Source organism: Pundamilia nyererei, unplaced genomic scaffold (genome assembly GCF_000239375.1).
Source record: "Pundamilia nyererei isolate P.nyererei 1_Seehausen unplaced genomic scaffold, PunNye1.0 scaffold00002, whole genome shotgun sequence".
In the NCBI taxonomy this organism is placed as follows: domain Eukaryota; kingdom Metazoa; phylum Chordata; class Actinopteri; order Cichliformes; family Cichlidae; genus Pundamilia; species Pundamilia nyererei.
Genome location: NW_005187403.1, coordinates 102,058 through 117,089, shown reverse-complemented (window position 1 = coordinate 117,089; position 15,032 = coordinate 102,058). Strand labels below are relative to the sequence as shown.

Below are 15,032 nucleotides of genomic sequence, written 5' to 3'. Positions count from 1 at the left end.
GAGGCTGTGATCTATTGCCTGAAAACTGCATTTATGTACACCTAATCTGCAGATGATGTTTTCTGCTAACATAAAAGGTTGTCCAAAGATTTAGATTGGCTATAAATCTGACCTGTAAAAAACCTATGCAAACGAAATGTGTTCAGTGGACTGAATAAGCTGAGTCTGAATCTGTATTTATATTGAATCTGTATTTAAGGTCCTTTACTAAACACCAACCACACTTTAATCAGGAGCTCACAAAGACTTACTATTTTCCACCTAAAGCCGCTTTTGTTCTTTATGGTGGATTATCTAAAGTTGTTATTATTACCATTACCACCATTATCATCATTATTATTATTGTTGTTGTTATTGAGTAGTTTGAAAAATGAAAAATGTGAGTTTTGATTCTGATGTAGAAAGTGGGTATGAGGGGAAATTGTGCCGTTTATACTGCCGTGCAAACATCTCTGAAACGTACGGCAGTGGTTTATGTAAAACTTATTGATTTTTACAAAGTCCACCTTTTTTCCCCTCCATTACAAAATGGACATGTTCTCCTTCCACAGTCCAAAGCCTAATAGCTTTGGATTTTGGGACGAGAACATGTCCATTTTGAGAAGTATTTTGGGAGGCAAATTATTCAAATTTCTTTCTCTTTCGTTAAAACAACCTTCCACTGTGTGAAAATGAGAAGTATTGATTGATTTGATGTAAGTTTTTGTAAATCATCCATTTATTCATAAGACCAGCTTTACTTTTTGAGGACCCTGCGGTCTGCATCCTAACCAGTTTCTGAATAGCCTGTGTATTTAAAGAATAAAAGAATTTTATGAAAAAACAAAACTCAACCTGCCTGTTATCTTTCTGAAAGTTAAAAAAAATAAATAAATAAAATATTTAACTGGAGTTTCCACTTGCTTCACAGAGTCAGGCCCACAGACTCGCCACTGTTGTATGCTGCACAGCCAGGCCCTGATCATATGCTGGGGATGTACTGTATATATGTAAAAGTTTTCCGATGTACACTGGTGCATGTCTATACAAAGCTCTAAAATTCAAAGCCCCAATATTAATAATGGATTGGATTTATATAGCGCTTTTCAAGGCACCCAAAGCGCTTTACAATGCCGCTATTCATTCACTCTCGCATTCATACACTGGTGGAGGCAAGCTACGGTTGTAGCCACAGCTGCCCTGGGACAGACTGACAGAAGCGAGGCTGCCATTTCGCGCCATCGGCCCCTCTGGCCAACACCAGTAGGCGGTAGGTGTCTTGCCCAAGGACACAACGACCAGGACAGAGAGCCCAGGGATCGAACCGGCGACCTTCCGGTTACAGATACGCTTCCCAACCCCCTGAGCCACGGTCGCCCGTGTATTAAAGTATTAAAGTGAACTCCAAAGTTAATGGGGATTTGGTGTAACTTAATTAGCAATGGTGTGATAAGTGAGCACTTGGAAGAGTTGCACTTATGGGCCTTATTGAACTGGCCCAAAAGCGAGGTGAAAGTGAACTAGTTTATCGGGTATTCACCCGACTCTCCCTGTTAGTCATTCCATCCCTGCCCACAAATCTGTCAGGGGAAGAAACAATGACTTCTGTTTTAACTTCATTCAGTTGAGAACAAACAAGCAAGTATCAGCTGAAGAGATTCAGATATAACAGAGACCTTTAAGGCCTCAAAACAGAACCTTGAGGTACACCATAGGGAGAAGTGGAAGAGGAGCTTTACTTGGAAGCAGCCACAGAAAAGGGTCATTTAGATAAATAAAACCACCGCAAAAGCCAAACCCCTGTACACACAGTATCTCAGTCGATTGAGCACAATGTGATGGTCAACAAAATCTAAAGCATTTTAGCAAAACTCCCAAATTACACTTATAGATCACATAAAACTACACAGTGTGTGTGAGTGTGTGTGAATGTGTGCGTGAATGGGTGGATGACTGGATATGTAAAGCGCTTTGGGGTCCTTAGGGACTAGTAAAGCGCTATACAAATACAGGCCATTTACACAGTATAAATGAGACAATACTGTCCGATGACATAACACATGCCAAATAACAACAATAAAAAAGGGAGACTTGGTTAATAGAATAAAAGCACATTCAGTCTGCACTAGACTTAAACTGGTGGGGTTTTTTGCACTTTTTCTATAGAATAAAAGCATTTTATCTCTGTTACTTTTATTGCATTATAACATATTACATAATTCTTACATAATTATACAAACTTAATTCTTTAATTAAGTTTGTATAATTTTTAATGATTATCATTAAAAACATGGCGTATTATCAAATTTTATTGATCCCTGGGGGAAATGTACAAGCTACCCAGCAGTGTATGAAGCAAATCAAAGTAGCAACATTAAAAGGATTACACTGATAAATGGGCATGCCCTGTATAATTAAGTTACAGGATTATTTGGGGGTTGCTCATTGTGCAGTAATGCGAGCCTTTTTGAATGCCTCACCTGCAATCAGGTTTCACAAGGTGACAAAATATAAACAGATCTTTAAGCTAAAAGATGAAAGTCCACCTATTTGTGTGAGTGTTTGGTGTGTGGGCAGATCTCTGTGTAGGGATGGGTCGGTGTGTGTGTGTGTGTGTGTGAGGGGGTGTGGCTTTTTTACTATTCTATCTCAATTTTCCCCAAGTGCTGTTCATTCACATAGGCTGCTTCCATTAAACACACAAGGTCACAGAGATGAGTGGACGAATAGGAGACCTGAGCTCAAAGCAGGCTGAGATTTTAGCCGAGGTAAGACATTTACAATTAACGTTATGCAGATATATATGTTCAGTTGAATGGTTTAATTGTTCTTATCTATCAAATTGTTGTATCTGTGGGCTTGAGGTAGTGTCATATGCAGTAACTCATTGACACTGGTCTTTGGTCTCATCAAAATTGGTTGATATTATGCTGTGAGTTTACTGGGGTGTATCTTTTTTTTCCCACACAACGAAACACACCACTTTATGTTAATGTCTTGTCTTGTAACATAAATTTAGGGTGGTGGGTTAAGCCTAGAGGAAAGTTTATTCTCTTTTTGAATAAATTGAAACTACAAATAAATAAAAAATCATTTTGTAGCTTGAAGTGATGAGGCCAAGTTAGTACTTTTTGGGCCATTAACAGTCTTTATTATAAGCTAGGTATCTCCTGGTTGTAGTTTCATATATTTGTATGACCAACATATATTTGATTGCCTGTGATTGCACACTGTTATGTACAGACATGAGAGTGGTATCAAACCTCTCTTACTTTGCAATAAAGCGACCAAGTCTAATTCTGCAAATGTAAAACTGTTCCTTAAATAATAAAATAACTTTGTCTTCTCTCTGGTTCTCTCACTTCCAGTTTCGGGAGAGGATTCAGGACATCCTTCCAAGCTTGCCTGCGCAGCATGATCACTACCTCCTGCGCTGGCTCAGAGGTGAGACTTGCATTTATGTACAACACACACTGAAACCACCTGTTTATAGCAACAATCACCCAAGTCTAGAGTGACTAAAGACGAATTTAAAAAAACAGAACCAGCTGGAAAAGATGAGTGACAATTAACAACAAAAAAATCACGTGGAAAGGGGAGATCTTCGATTCAGTACACTAAATGTATGCCAGTCTCTCTTTTAAAGAGGCTGCCATATGTTTAATAAATCGGTTTTACTTTGACACATATTTCATATATGTTAGTGTTCTGTGTATTTACAAATATTTCAATGAAAGTGCTTAAATATTGCCACTTACTGTTAATTTATTCTTCTGCCCTACTACAAGAATGACTTTGTCAATCCAATTACTTATCAGACTCCAACCCTGATATGAAGTGTGCATTCTCACTGTTCAGGTGTGTTGAGAAGCTGTAACTATCTTAAGATAAGAAAGATAAGATACTTAACGTTGAGTGAAACACAACAAACATATAACAAAATAAGTGGAAAGGTATGAGGGTCAATAAAAGTTAAAAACGAAACGTAAACCAAAGTAAATTGACTCAAATAAAATAAAGATGAAGTCGGATGCAAATATGAAATTATTTATTAAATAACAAAGTAAAATGTTTCAAAAATCAACAAAGGAAAAAATCTGATTTCAAACGGCTTAATGAATATAAACAGCACATATCAGATGGCCCAGCGTAACAGAGGCCAGAGCATTGTGTTTGCGTCTGTTCTCTGCTGTAACAGTGAGCGAAAAGATGATTCTCTGCTACGCAGACATGTTGTATTGTAAGGACTATTGGGTGACATATTAAAGATTTCCTGTATCAGTACTTGTGGCAGCTAACAGGCATAAAAGCTGTTAAAGACCGTCATATAGAGGCTAAATAACTAATAATGCTATAAATTAGAAGATTTCAGTAACAAGGGATATTTTTGCACAGAATGAAAGCTTGTGGTATACCACGAACTTTTCATGGCTGCCATTATACTCTACAAGTATACTGGCAGCCTTATAATGCCTGAGGCTACCTTCAGTCTCTGGTAAACTCTGATATTTAAAGCAGTTGAGTAGGAATAAACAAACAAACCTGTTCCGAACATGAAACTAAATCCAGTTTCAGTGCAAGAGTGTAGCCATACCAGAGCTGGAGGGTTCAGTATCGGCAGAATACTTCTTTCAAGGGACTGATCTCATAAATATAACCTATGCGTTCATGTTGATTATCTATTATTGCCTACAAATTTGAGTTTTTCTTTTCTTTTTTGGGGGGGGGGGAATACTGCATTATATTAAATTTCATGCCTCTAACACAAGAGGGGCAAAACTTTTTACGTAGTAAGTTTATTGTGTCATTTTACTAAACGATCTGAATCTGAAGTGCGTGGTATAAGGACTCCAGACTTTTAATAAGGTGGTTTTAAATCAGTCTTCTTGTTAATTTCCACTGCCAGTGAAATAAAAGTCATTGAGTAATGCATTAAACATGTGAGCTTAGAATGAGGGAGAAGGCCTCCCTTTCTCTGAATAGCATTGGAATTGCATTCTATCTGATGCTGTGTTTAAGGGTCCAGTGAGACCTAAAAAGAAATCAAACCTGACTGGAGATAAAGAAACATAGTATTTTCACATGGGCTTATACTTGGAAGGAAGTTTACTAACATACAAAAAATAATTAAAGATTTTATATAAAGGAAGTGGAGTAAATGAAGTAAACATAATTTAAATGTGGAAATATACCTACCTCATACAGTACTCGAGTAAATTCAATTATCGCAACTGATTATGTAAAGTGTAATAAATCAGAAATTAGAAGTAACTTCAGTTTTATTATGCTAGCTTGTGTTTCCAGTTATTAAGGTTTAATGAATGGTGATGATTTTTATCCCCATCTATTCTTTCCATACAAGCAGAGCAGCTGCAGGAAGAGCTGATATACATCAGAAAACATTGTTGTTGTTGTTTTTAAAAACAAACAAACAAACAACCTTTTCTGGCTGCATTAACTGACTTTCCATTCTTTGGAAAGTCAGTTTATCGAATAACCTGTCAAATTAATATTACTGAATCATGGTTAGTGGTGGCTCAAACAAAAGAGGACCCTTCTATCATAGAAATGTATCAGGATAAATTCTGAATGTATTTATTTGCATGAATAGTCAAAGAAAATGTGCCATATGTGCAGTTTTCACATATGGCACATATAATCATTTTGATTTTTTTTTGTACATTGCAGTTGATTGACTGAAATAAATATGACCCAAACTGTTAATTTTCACATTTTCTGTTTCTACATTTTGAATCTAAATTTCAGATTGATGTAAAAATCAACCTGAAATTTGACCTCATTCACTCTGCATTCACTCTGAAAACTTCTAATCTGGCATATTATTCTGTGGTTTGCATGTGACATTAGTTTCTGTTGATGAGTAACTTGTTCCATGCGTTAAACAGCCTGTAGCTCCTGGTACCCACACACCAAGAAGCACTGCAGAATGAATGTAAACGTTTGTATACTTATAAATACTAAATTAATTAATTATTAAGCATTTACTTCAGTGATAAAGCACAGAAACTAAGATCATAAAGAACTGTCAAATGAACATAATACCAAATGTGAAAAAAGTACTACCTGATTAGGATGAAATAATTACTAGAATGCTCAATTAATAAACAGTAGCTTTAAACTACCATCAAAATGGGTTAAAAATTGCTTCCCTAACCTTAAAGAAAAATCACTCATCTTGGGTTTCTTGGTGCCCTCCTGATCCACCACTTGAAACTGATACTTGAGCTGTCAGTTGCATTAGAATTTGCATTAGTTAGGCTAGCTAGGCATGTCTTGAACCTAGTTTTTGTGAATGCAAAGGTGCTAATGACGGGCGGGGGGGGGTTTACAGAGGGAATTCATTTGTTGTTGAACAAGTGCTCAGATGTTTCATTTTTGGGGAATAAAAAAGAAAGCTTACATGTTCTTTTGCCTACTAATGTTTAGATTAAACAGCTGATAGATGTAGCATATTGTCTGATTTGTAGTTAAATCGGGATTAACTGCATGGCACGTGTAATAAAAGATATTTAAACCTGCTCACATACTCCCAATGGGTATAAACTACCCAAAAAAGCAAAATAAGACAGACAAAAAACAAAAAACCTTTTTAACCTACATGTTTGAAGTGTGGGTTCAGTCTGTATCAAAGACTGAAATGTTTTTTATTTCCTGTAATCTGATGGAAAACATGTATTAAAATGAAGTGCATTTACATGCTGTAGCTACAAATGTCACTCTTTTGTTTACCCTCCATTCCATGCAGCTCAAGAGGGAAAAACTGCCCAGAAAAACAGACATGAAACATGTTGTCCCGAAGACACTTGTGTTTTTAACAGAACTGCATTTTAAATTTCTTGTACTGATAAAAGCTGGTAAAGACTCACTGCTCACTGTTGCACTCTTTAACTGAAACATGATGCTCAAACTTTGAAAAGACTTTCCGATAGAACATGTCTCCTCCAGCTTCTTAGCACAGACAGGCTACATGATGTATATAAAATATGGGCATGGATAAACCTGGACTCTTTCTAATGGCCAGCAGTGAGCCATTACTGAGTCAGACTCAAAGAAGTCTAAGCTATTGACTCATCAACTCTTGTGATCTGTGACCTCAGTAAACAGTTTGTGGTTTCAGTGGCTAATTTCAAGGCTTACTGAACACATCATGATGTTTACTTTTAGTTCAAAGGGAGGATAAAGCACAGTGAAACTGACCATTGGGCTTGCAGTGTCCCTCTGTTTCTCAGTAAGATCCACTCAACTTTAATCATGACTGAGTTTAAACACCAAGATGCTGACAGTGAAAAATCTCAGCCTGAGTTCTCTGCTGCTCAGTTTTCTCAAAATCCTGTGCTTTAGTTGGTATTTGATGATGTAAAGACAAGAGATCAGTAATTAACTGTCCTGCTTTTGACTACTTGCATCTGTTCTGTGTCTGCTTCAAAAGGTTAACTATATATTTTATACTTGAACCAGAGCAGGATGATGCATTATGATGCATTCAGGGAAACAGCCCCCCCCCCCCCCCCATCTGTTGCCTCTCTTTCCGCTAGGCTAATGACCTACTGGCTGCCATCTTTACATGTGACCTGTTGTCTTATGTAATGTTTTAGCATTTAGTTAGATAAGGTTACCTTCCAAAAAAGTTGTGATATACTATTTTTATGTGAGATATAAAGTGGCATATATGGCATAACACTCTCTACTAAAATGCGGTGTAGTAACAACAATGCCCTTTGTTTGTTTTTTTTAATCAGGTTATTTATGAAAGCCTTAGTCGTCTTTCAGTTAATCATTGATTTCTTACCTATCACTTTTGTCTGACGGTTTAAAGAGAATGAACATGGAGTCAATGCCATTCTCAGTGTAAATGTTTGTTTTCTGCTGTGCAAAACCAGACTTGGTCTTGGTCTCCAAGCTTGATCAAGAGTAAGCTTCAAAGCACTGACTGCTGCTGTTTCAGCTGAGCTACAATTTAATTAAGTTGTCCTGGTGATTTTTAAAAAGACTGATATTTTTTGTCTTCCTGTATTTAACAACACAAAAGTCAAACTGAGTTCTAAATCTTTATGAAGTATCATGAAATAGGTAGAGCTTTGAGGGCAGTCCCTGCGAGAATCTGACATAGTTTCTAATCATTTTGAAACTTGACACTAGCTTTAGTTTTGTCAAATTGTAAACTGCAGTAAAAGTATCATGTCAGCTGGTCAGTGCATTCACTCCATGATGCTACCATGTGAAAGAACACATCAGACTATACATTAGAGTTTGACTGATTAGTTTAAGGCAGGGCTGCCCAATCCCAGTCCTCAAGAGCTACTATCCTGCAGCTTTTAGATGCAGCCCTACTCCAACACAGCTGAATCAAATGGTTTGATTACCTCTTCAGCATGCCATCATGTTTGGCAAAGGCCTGATAACAAGCCATTCATTTGATTCGGGTGTGTGGGAACAAGGATGCATCTAAAAGCTGCAGGACGGTAGCTCTCGAGGACCGGGATTGGGCACCCCTGGGTTAAGGTATGGTTCGAGTGAAGAACAGATTGCAGTCTGGGTGATCTGGTTTAGAAAGTTAGACACAGATTAGAATGCTCGTTTGTTGTTTTCACCTTTCACCAACTACAGCACCCATTGTACATGTGTACATGGGTGCTGGACGATGCTTCAACAGAAACCAGAACAGTTCTACAACAACAGCAGTCTGACACTGCATATTACCATCAAGGTCTAAATTCCCTCACTCCACACCACGCATGAATTGATTCCCTGAATCCAGGAGAACATCTGGATCTGAAAGCCTGTGATATGTTCTTGACAACCTCAAGAAAATGTCTCACAATTTTGCTTATTTCAATTTGATATGTATTTCAAAAATGGTAAATAAATCTTTGGTGAATTTGTTGATTAGGATTGCGTCCAAAAGTCACATTGTTATTCAAACCTTTTTTTATTATAATTTTTTTAAATAATCTGACAAAGAAACTAACTAAAAGACACACAACACCAATTAATTTCCCTGTTGAAGCTAATAATAGGGTAAAATGTTTGAAAGAAGACACTTTTCTAGCAAAAGTCAGCTCTGACTATTTCAGATCTTTCTGAACAGAGAGCACAAATGCTCAGAAACAGTCTTTTCTTGGTTGGAGATACTGTAACGGCATTTTGAATCAGTGACTTAGGTGATTTATGGTCTGATCAATAATGCAGGGCCCTGTCTGTTCACTCAGCTGTTTAAAGGTCCATAGTTCAGAGGGACTCAGATAAACGGGGTCTCTGTGTCTGCAGTTCAATATTTGTGTTAACCTTGGCCAGTCTCTTTGCTTGAGTAAAAAAAAAAAAGTATCATAAGGTTTCTGTTTTATGATCATCAGATATTGTTGATGGTCTTTTAAGTTTACTTTCCTCTTCTGTATGCAATCATGATCAATCTACTTAAAGGGCTAATTATTTGTATTAAAATGTTTAATATTGCTTGGATAGTATCATGGCTAACTTTTTAAGGATTCTTTTTGAAAACATTTTTTTCTTTATCTTTTGGTGGTGATTTGTTGAGATGTTTGAGAAAAAAGGGGAGGGTGAAGAAAGATTTCTTTTCAGGTGTCCTATAGTTTTCCATTTAAAAAGTAATAAATTGGCAACCACAAACCAAATTAAAAAAAAAAAAACTATAAAGGAAGAAATGTATTTTCTTTGTTCTTAGTTAAAATGGGTATTTTATTTTCCCAGAAGATGGTGTCTTCTCATAGTGTCTCACAGTAACCTGGCATTTCAGTGTTACAGAAGTGGCGTTGTCATGTTTGATTGTATGTGTCTAATGTGGGATTTTTTTATTTTCTTTTTTCCAGCCCGTAGCTTCAATGTTCACAAAGCTGAAAGCATGATCAGGAAGGTAAGTTCTGTGTTGTTCAGACGGTGAGAGCCTGTTTGCTCTTCAAGTACCCAACTAACACCCAACACGTATTTCTACCTGGTGCTGCTTTTCAAATCTCTGTACTAAATGTATTAAATCCATTAAAACTGTATTTACCTTTTAGATATTACATAAAATGACGAGTTTATATAACACAGTGCAATGTTAAAGATTAATCCAGTGTTTGATTTGTGGCCCTCTTTCTAGGGAATTTAGTTAGTGACTCTTTTCATGTTCAAGGACAAAGTAATATAGGACAATGTATAGTAAAGTAAATTCATGGAATTAATGGATCAGACTTTATGCCTATAGTTTTAGGGAACCTAGTGCACATATTTCCAGCTATATATCTTTTCAGAATTCACAGTTTAAAATAATCCTCATTGTGATTGGCTGAGTGATAAAGTGATAAAGGCACAGGTGAGTTGGGCTTATGAAATACACAACCAGAACTGTGTAGTTGAGATGATCATATTAGTGATATCTGCTCTCACTGACATCAAACAAATCCAAGAGTGGAAAAACTTAGTGAGCACAATGCTCTGCCCTCAGACTGTTCTAAACATTCTGCTTTCACTGAGGTTACTTAATGGACTCTTTGTCTGAAATTCTAGACATATTTAATATAAGCAGCCAACCATTGTAACAGTATATACTGTGTATATGAAACAGAAAATAAAGTAAAGCATGAAAAAAGCTTCTTCCATTTCAAAACATGAAATCATTTCTAGAATAATAGCTACAGAGTGTCTTTGACAGCTGGAGCATTTGTGGGGAAACACATTACTCTGTGTTTGCCTGGTTTTTGTAAGCTTTAGTCTTTAACTTACCCAGCCCTGTTGTCTTCGACCTCTGCAGCATGTGGTGTTTAGGGAACAGATGAAAGTAGACACCATCCTATCTGACTGGAAACCTCCAGAGGTAACCTACTGCATTTTCTTTTTTGCTAATATTTGTGTAAAAGTAGTCTGAAGTGAGGATGAAGGGGACTGTTGTTAAATGAGCAGTCTTTCAGACTCTTTAGTTTTTGAAGGTCACATTTTTTTTCTTTATGAATCCATCTCTCAGGTGATTGAGAAGTATGTATCTGGAGGGATGTGTGGCTATGACCGTGAGGGAAGTCCAGTCTGGTACGATGTGATTGGCCCTCTGGATCCTAAAGGTCTGCTGATGTCAGCCACCAAACAGGACTTCCTGAAGACTAAGATCCAAAACACAGAGATGCTACGGCAGGAATGTCAAAAACAGTCTGAAAAGGTCAGCCAGGAGTTCTCTGTTCTTCCCTTTCCACTCCTCTCTGCTCGTCTCTTCTAATGTTACTGTGTCTCTCTCTCAGTTGGGGAAGTACATTGAATCCATCACTCTAATCTATGACTGTGAAGGACTTGGATTGAAGCACATTTGGAAACCTGCTATTGAGACCTATGGAGAGGTTTGTTATCAGCTTTTGTAACAATCACCCACTCATACACACAAAACATCTATGTGTCATTACTGCTTTCGGCCATGTAGATCCTCACCATGTTTGAAGACAACTATCCTGAAGGCTTGAAGAGGGTGTTTCTCATCAAAGGTACATAAGACCATTTGTCTGCATATTTGATTTCCACGTTCTGTTTCAGAATTTTGGTTGATAATTTGTATCTTTTGCTGCAGCGCCCAAAATGTTTCCTGTGGCCTACAACCTGATCAAACACTTTCTGTGTGAGGAAACACGGCGCAAGATCATTGTTTTAGGAAGTAAGACAACTTTTCTTTATCCCAGTGTTTTCTGAGTCTTTACTTGATCTTGATGCTAACATTAGCATGCTGAAGTGACAAAGTACTTGCAAAAAGCAGAAACGGGATTCTGAGACCACCCATGTGAAAGCCTTCCATTACTTGGCTACGTCTAGAAATTCTGTCCATAAAAATTACAAACAGAATGGATGACAAAGGGCAGCCCTGGCGGAGATCATCATGAACTTATCGCCGGCTATGCGGACCAAGCTCTTGCAATGTTTCTATAAGGACTGAATGACCGCAGGTCTGGTGATACAATTATAAAATCGATCATCGACCTACTGCCTAGAGCTTCCTGGTGCCATGTGGACCACCATGTTTTAACTTATGCTAAAACATGGTGTTTGTTTTGGACAAACTGTGGTTTGCACAGAAATCCAACAATAAAACACAGCTTGGGTTCAGATCCAGGAGGCCATTCCTCCCAATTATGCCTCTCACCCAGGGCAACTCTAGACTAACACAGAGTCCATCCCGGCTCCAGGAGACTGGTTCTACAGCCCAAGCCGTGCGTTGAGGTGAGCCCAACTATATCTCATGAGGATGAGCTGGGACGAATCTCTGGTGGGCTCCTTCCCCGCCAGAGAGTTGACATCCCATGTCCCAATTTTGGTAGCTGGGGATCGATCCACCAGGGCTTCTGTGCTACCTGGCACACATTGCACCTGACCCCTATAGTCAATATGCAGTCTTTCTTATATTTACTATTTAGAGTTTATAATTTTACTCTTTTCATCTACACAAATGTCAACCTATAAAGGAACTAAGGTCATGAAACAAAGCAGTCTTATTAAACTAAAAAGTTTTAAATTACAATATTGTGTTTACAGGTAACTGGCAAGAAGTGCTACGTGAACATATTGACCCAGATCAGCTTCCAGTGGTGTATGGAGGAACTCTGACTGACCCTGATGGAGACCCCCACTGCAGAACCATGGTGAGAACAGAGGGAAAGACTGATTAAATACAATGCTGTTCCTCTAAAATTGGAGACTAAAGTGATGCGTGTTTTTGTGTATTGTGGTTGCAGATCAATTTTGGTGGTACAGTTCCCAAGTCCTACTATGTGCAGGATTCAGTGAAGGTTCAGTATAACAAAAGTGTGACCATCAGCCGTGGCTCTGTCATCCAGCTGGAGTATGATGTTCCTGCAGCCAGCAGCCTCCTGAGGTACAGCAGGTTTATTCTGTGTTCTCAGAACAATGAATCACTGACTTGTAGTGTGTGTTTGTGGTGATTTAGTGATATAGACTTTAAAATAAAATAAAATTTAAAAAAAAAAATACTAAAGCTGCCACTCATGATGAATTCATTATTGCTTGTCAGGTGGCAGTTTGCCAGTGATGGAGCAGATATTGGGTTTGGAGTGTACAAGAGGACTAAAGAGGGCAGCCAACAGAAGATAGCTGAAATGCAGCAAGTTCTACCCAGCGAGCGCTACAATGCACACTTGGTCCCTGAAGATAGCTGCCTCACCTGTCCTGAGCCTGGAGTCTGTAAGTAACTCACAGCTGTGTGTACAGGTACTTTTGCAGTAATGTCTGCAGAATTAGTCTGTAACAATGAAAATTGCTCATTTCATTTTGCTTCCAATGCGCCAGACTTTCTTGTTATTTTTTCTTTAAGTGGACTTGAGCAACAGTCCTCCAGCTTTCTAAAGATCTTTCAAACTCTAGTCAAAGACCGTTTATATAGGAATCCTTTTTGTTTGTTTGTTGAGGCACTTTAACAATTGACATGTGAATCATTTAAGCATATTCAAGGCTCCTAACTCAAGGGACATAACGGATAACTTAAATTCAATTTTAAATTGTAACTTTACGTACCTCGTTACTAGCAGCCTGTTGTAAAAACACAAAGCACATAATTTATTCCCTTTTCCTTAGCTAAATGTCAGACTGCCTTTCAAACCACCAAAGATAACAGTTTAATAGGCATACAATAGTACTTTTGCACTAACAAGGTGATTCCCAAAGAGCTATTGGCCAAAAACTTGGCATATCTCAACATTGTATGCAGTGGGTCCTTAGAAAATGTGAGGAAACTGTCAAGTGGAGGACAAAAGAAAATGTGGCAGACCTAAAAAAAAATTACGTACAGCAGTTGAGAAGTTGAAGTATATCAAATTACATAAAAACTGGACTGAAAATCAAGTGCCAATAAATGTTATGTAGTGATTACTCCAGATGTGAAATTTTGGTTTAAATTGTCATTGATATCAGGACAGAGGTACAACAGTGAGTGTCTTACAGTCATAATACAGTGAAGGCTCTCGCTAATCCAGTATGACCTTTATGTGAAAGCAGTGAGGGATCATCTGGACAGAGAATGTAGCAAAAGGCTAGCTCTTCTTTGGATGCTATAGGGTGTTCACATATTCAGAATCAACAAAATTCTTATTAAAACACAACCTGTCACATTTATAGAGTGATTTAGAAGTGTAGCTGTAACGCGGTGATTTCCCTTGTGGGATCAATAAAGTATTTTATGTGTTTACAGGATGATAGCTTTTCTTAGCTGTTAGTGACTGTATCCTTTGCTTTGTGCAGATGTGCTGTGTTTTGATAACAGCTACAGCATCCTTCAGTCCAAGAAAGTGAGATACAAGGTTGAAGTTATTCCACCGGCAGATGTTCTGATGCAATATCCACGCAGCAGTGGTGATGGAAGGCTACAGTGAGGACACCCACAGCTGAGAGGACACAGTTCTGATCTTTGTTACTAGTTAGCTATGTCATCCCATCGGGGCTAAATTACCTCCACTTCTTCCACTGTGTTCAGTATGTATGAATTCATGATACACACATGCATACATTTGTTGTAATTTTATTACGAAGTGAATTAAAACCAGGCTGAATTTGGGAGTCACAGCTGAATCTGCAGCTTTCTTTATCTTTATAGAACTTTTCACTGATTAAAACTTGAAGTTTACCTGACTAATTGCTAAACAACCCATGATAACTGATTTTACTGGTCACTTTGAATCAGCAAAAAAAAAAAGTTTGTGAACACATGTTATTAACAACATCACCAGTCAGACCAAGATGATCATGTATTTGGAGATGTTTTTGTATACATCTGATTCATTTTGAGCTCTGTTTTTGGTATCTACCCCCTCTCAAGGGAATTATCGGGGGGGGGGGGTTCAGCCCCATTTTGATCACAAACTTTATGTAATTCATCTATATGTAGTCTGTGAGTTAAGCTTGTGAGGGAAGTTAAACAAAATATCTAAATCATCAATCAATATATATTTCTCAATCAAACGCTAAATCATGAGATAATTTCTGAACATGTATTTACACATACATTTAGGACACTGTACACATAATTAAACACTGTTAGGTGTGTTTGGCTT

General features: G+C 37.7%; 1 protein-coding gene across 2 annotated transcripts; it reads left to right on the top strand.

Annotated features, from left to right (window-relative positions):
• Positions 1 to 8,484: 8,484 nt before the first annotated feature.
• Positions 8,485 to 14,632, top strand: LOC102209390 (SEC14-like protein 2). 2 transcript variants are annotated; one of them, XM_005720000.1, is made up of 11 exons: positions 8,485 to 8,502; positions 9,828 to 9,871; positions 10,751 to 10,813; positions 10,961 to 11,149; positions 11,229 to 11,324; positions 11,405 to 11,465; positions 11,549 to 11,632; positions 12,505 to 12,611; positions 12,705 to 12,844; positions 13,001 to 13,170; positions 14,224 to 14,632. In XM_005720000.1, the coding sequence occupies exons 2-11, from the start codon at positions 9,860 to 9,862 to the stop codon at positions 14,352 to 14,354; spliced, it is 1,053 nt and encodes a 350-aa protein (XP_005720057.1). In that variant the 5' UTR covers positions 8,485 to 8,502; positions 9,828 to 9,859; the 3' UTR covers positions 14,355 to 14,632. The 2 variants fall into 2 exon arrangements, with proteins under 2 accessions (XP_005720057.1, XP_005720058.1); XM_005720001.1 differs by lacking the exon at positions 8,485 to 8,502 and adding an exon at positions 8,690 to 8,707.
• Positions 14,633 to 15,032: the final 400 nt, after the last annotated feature.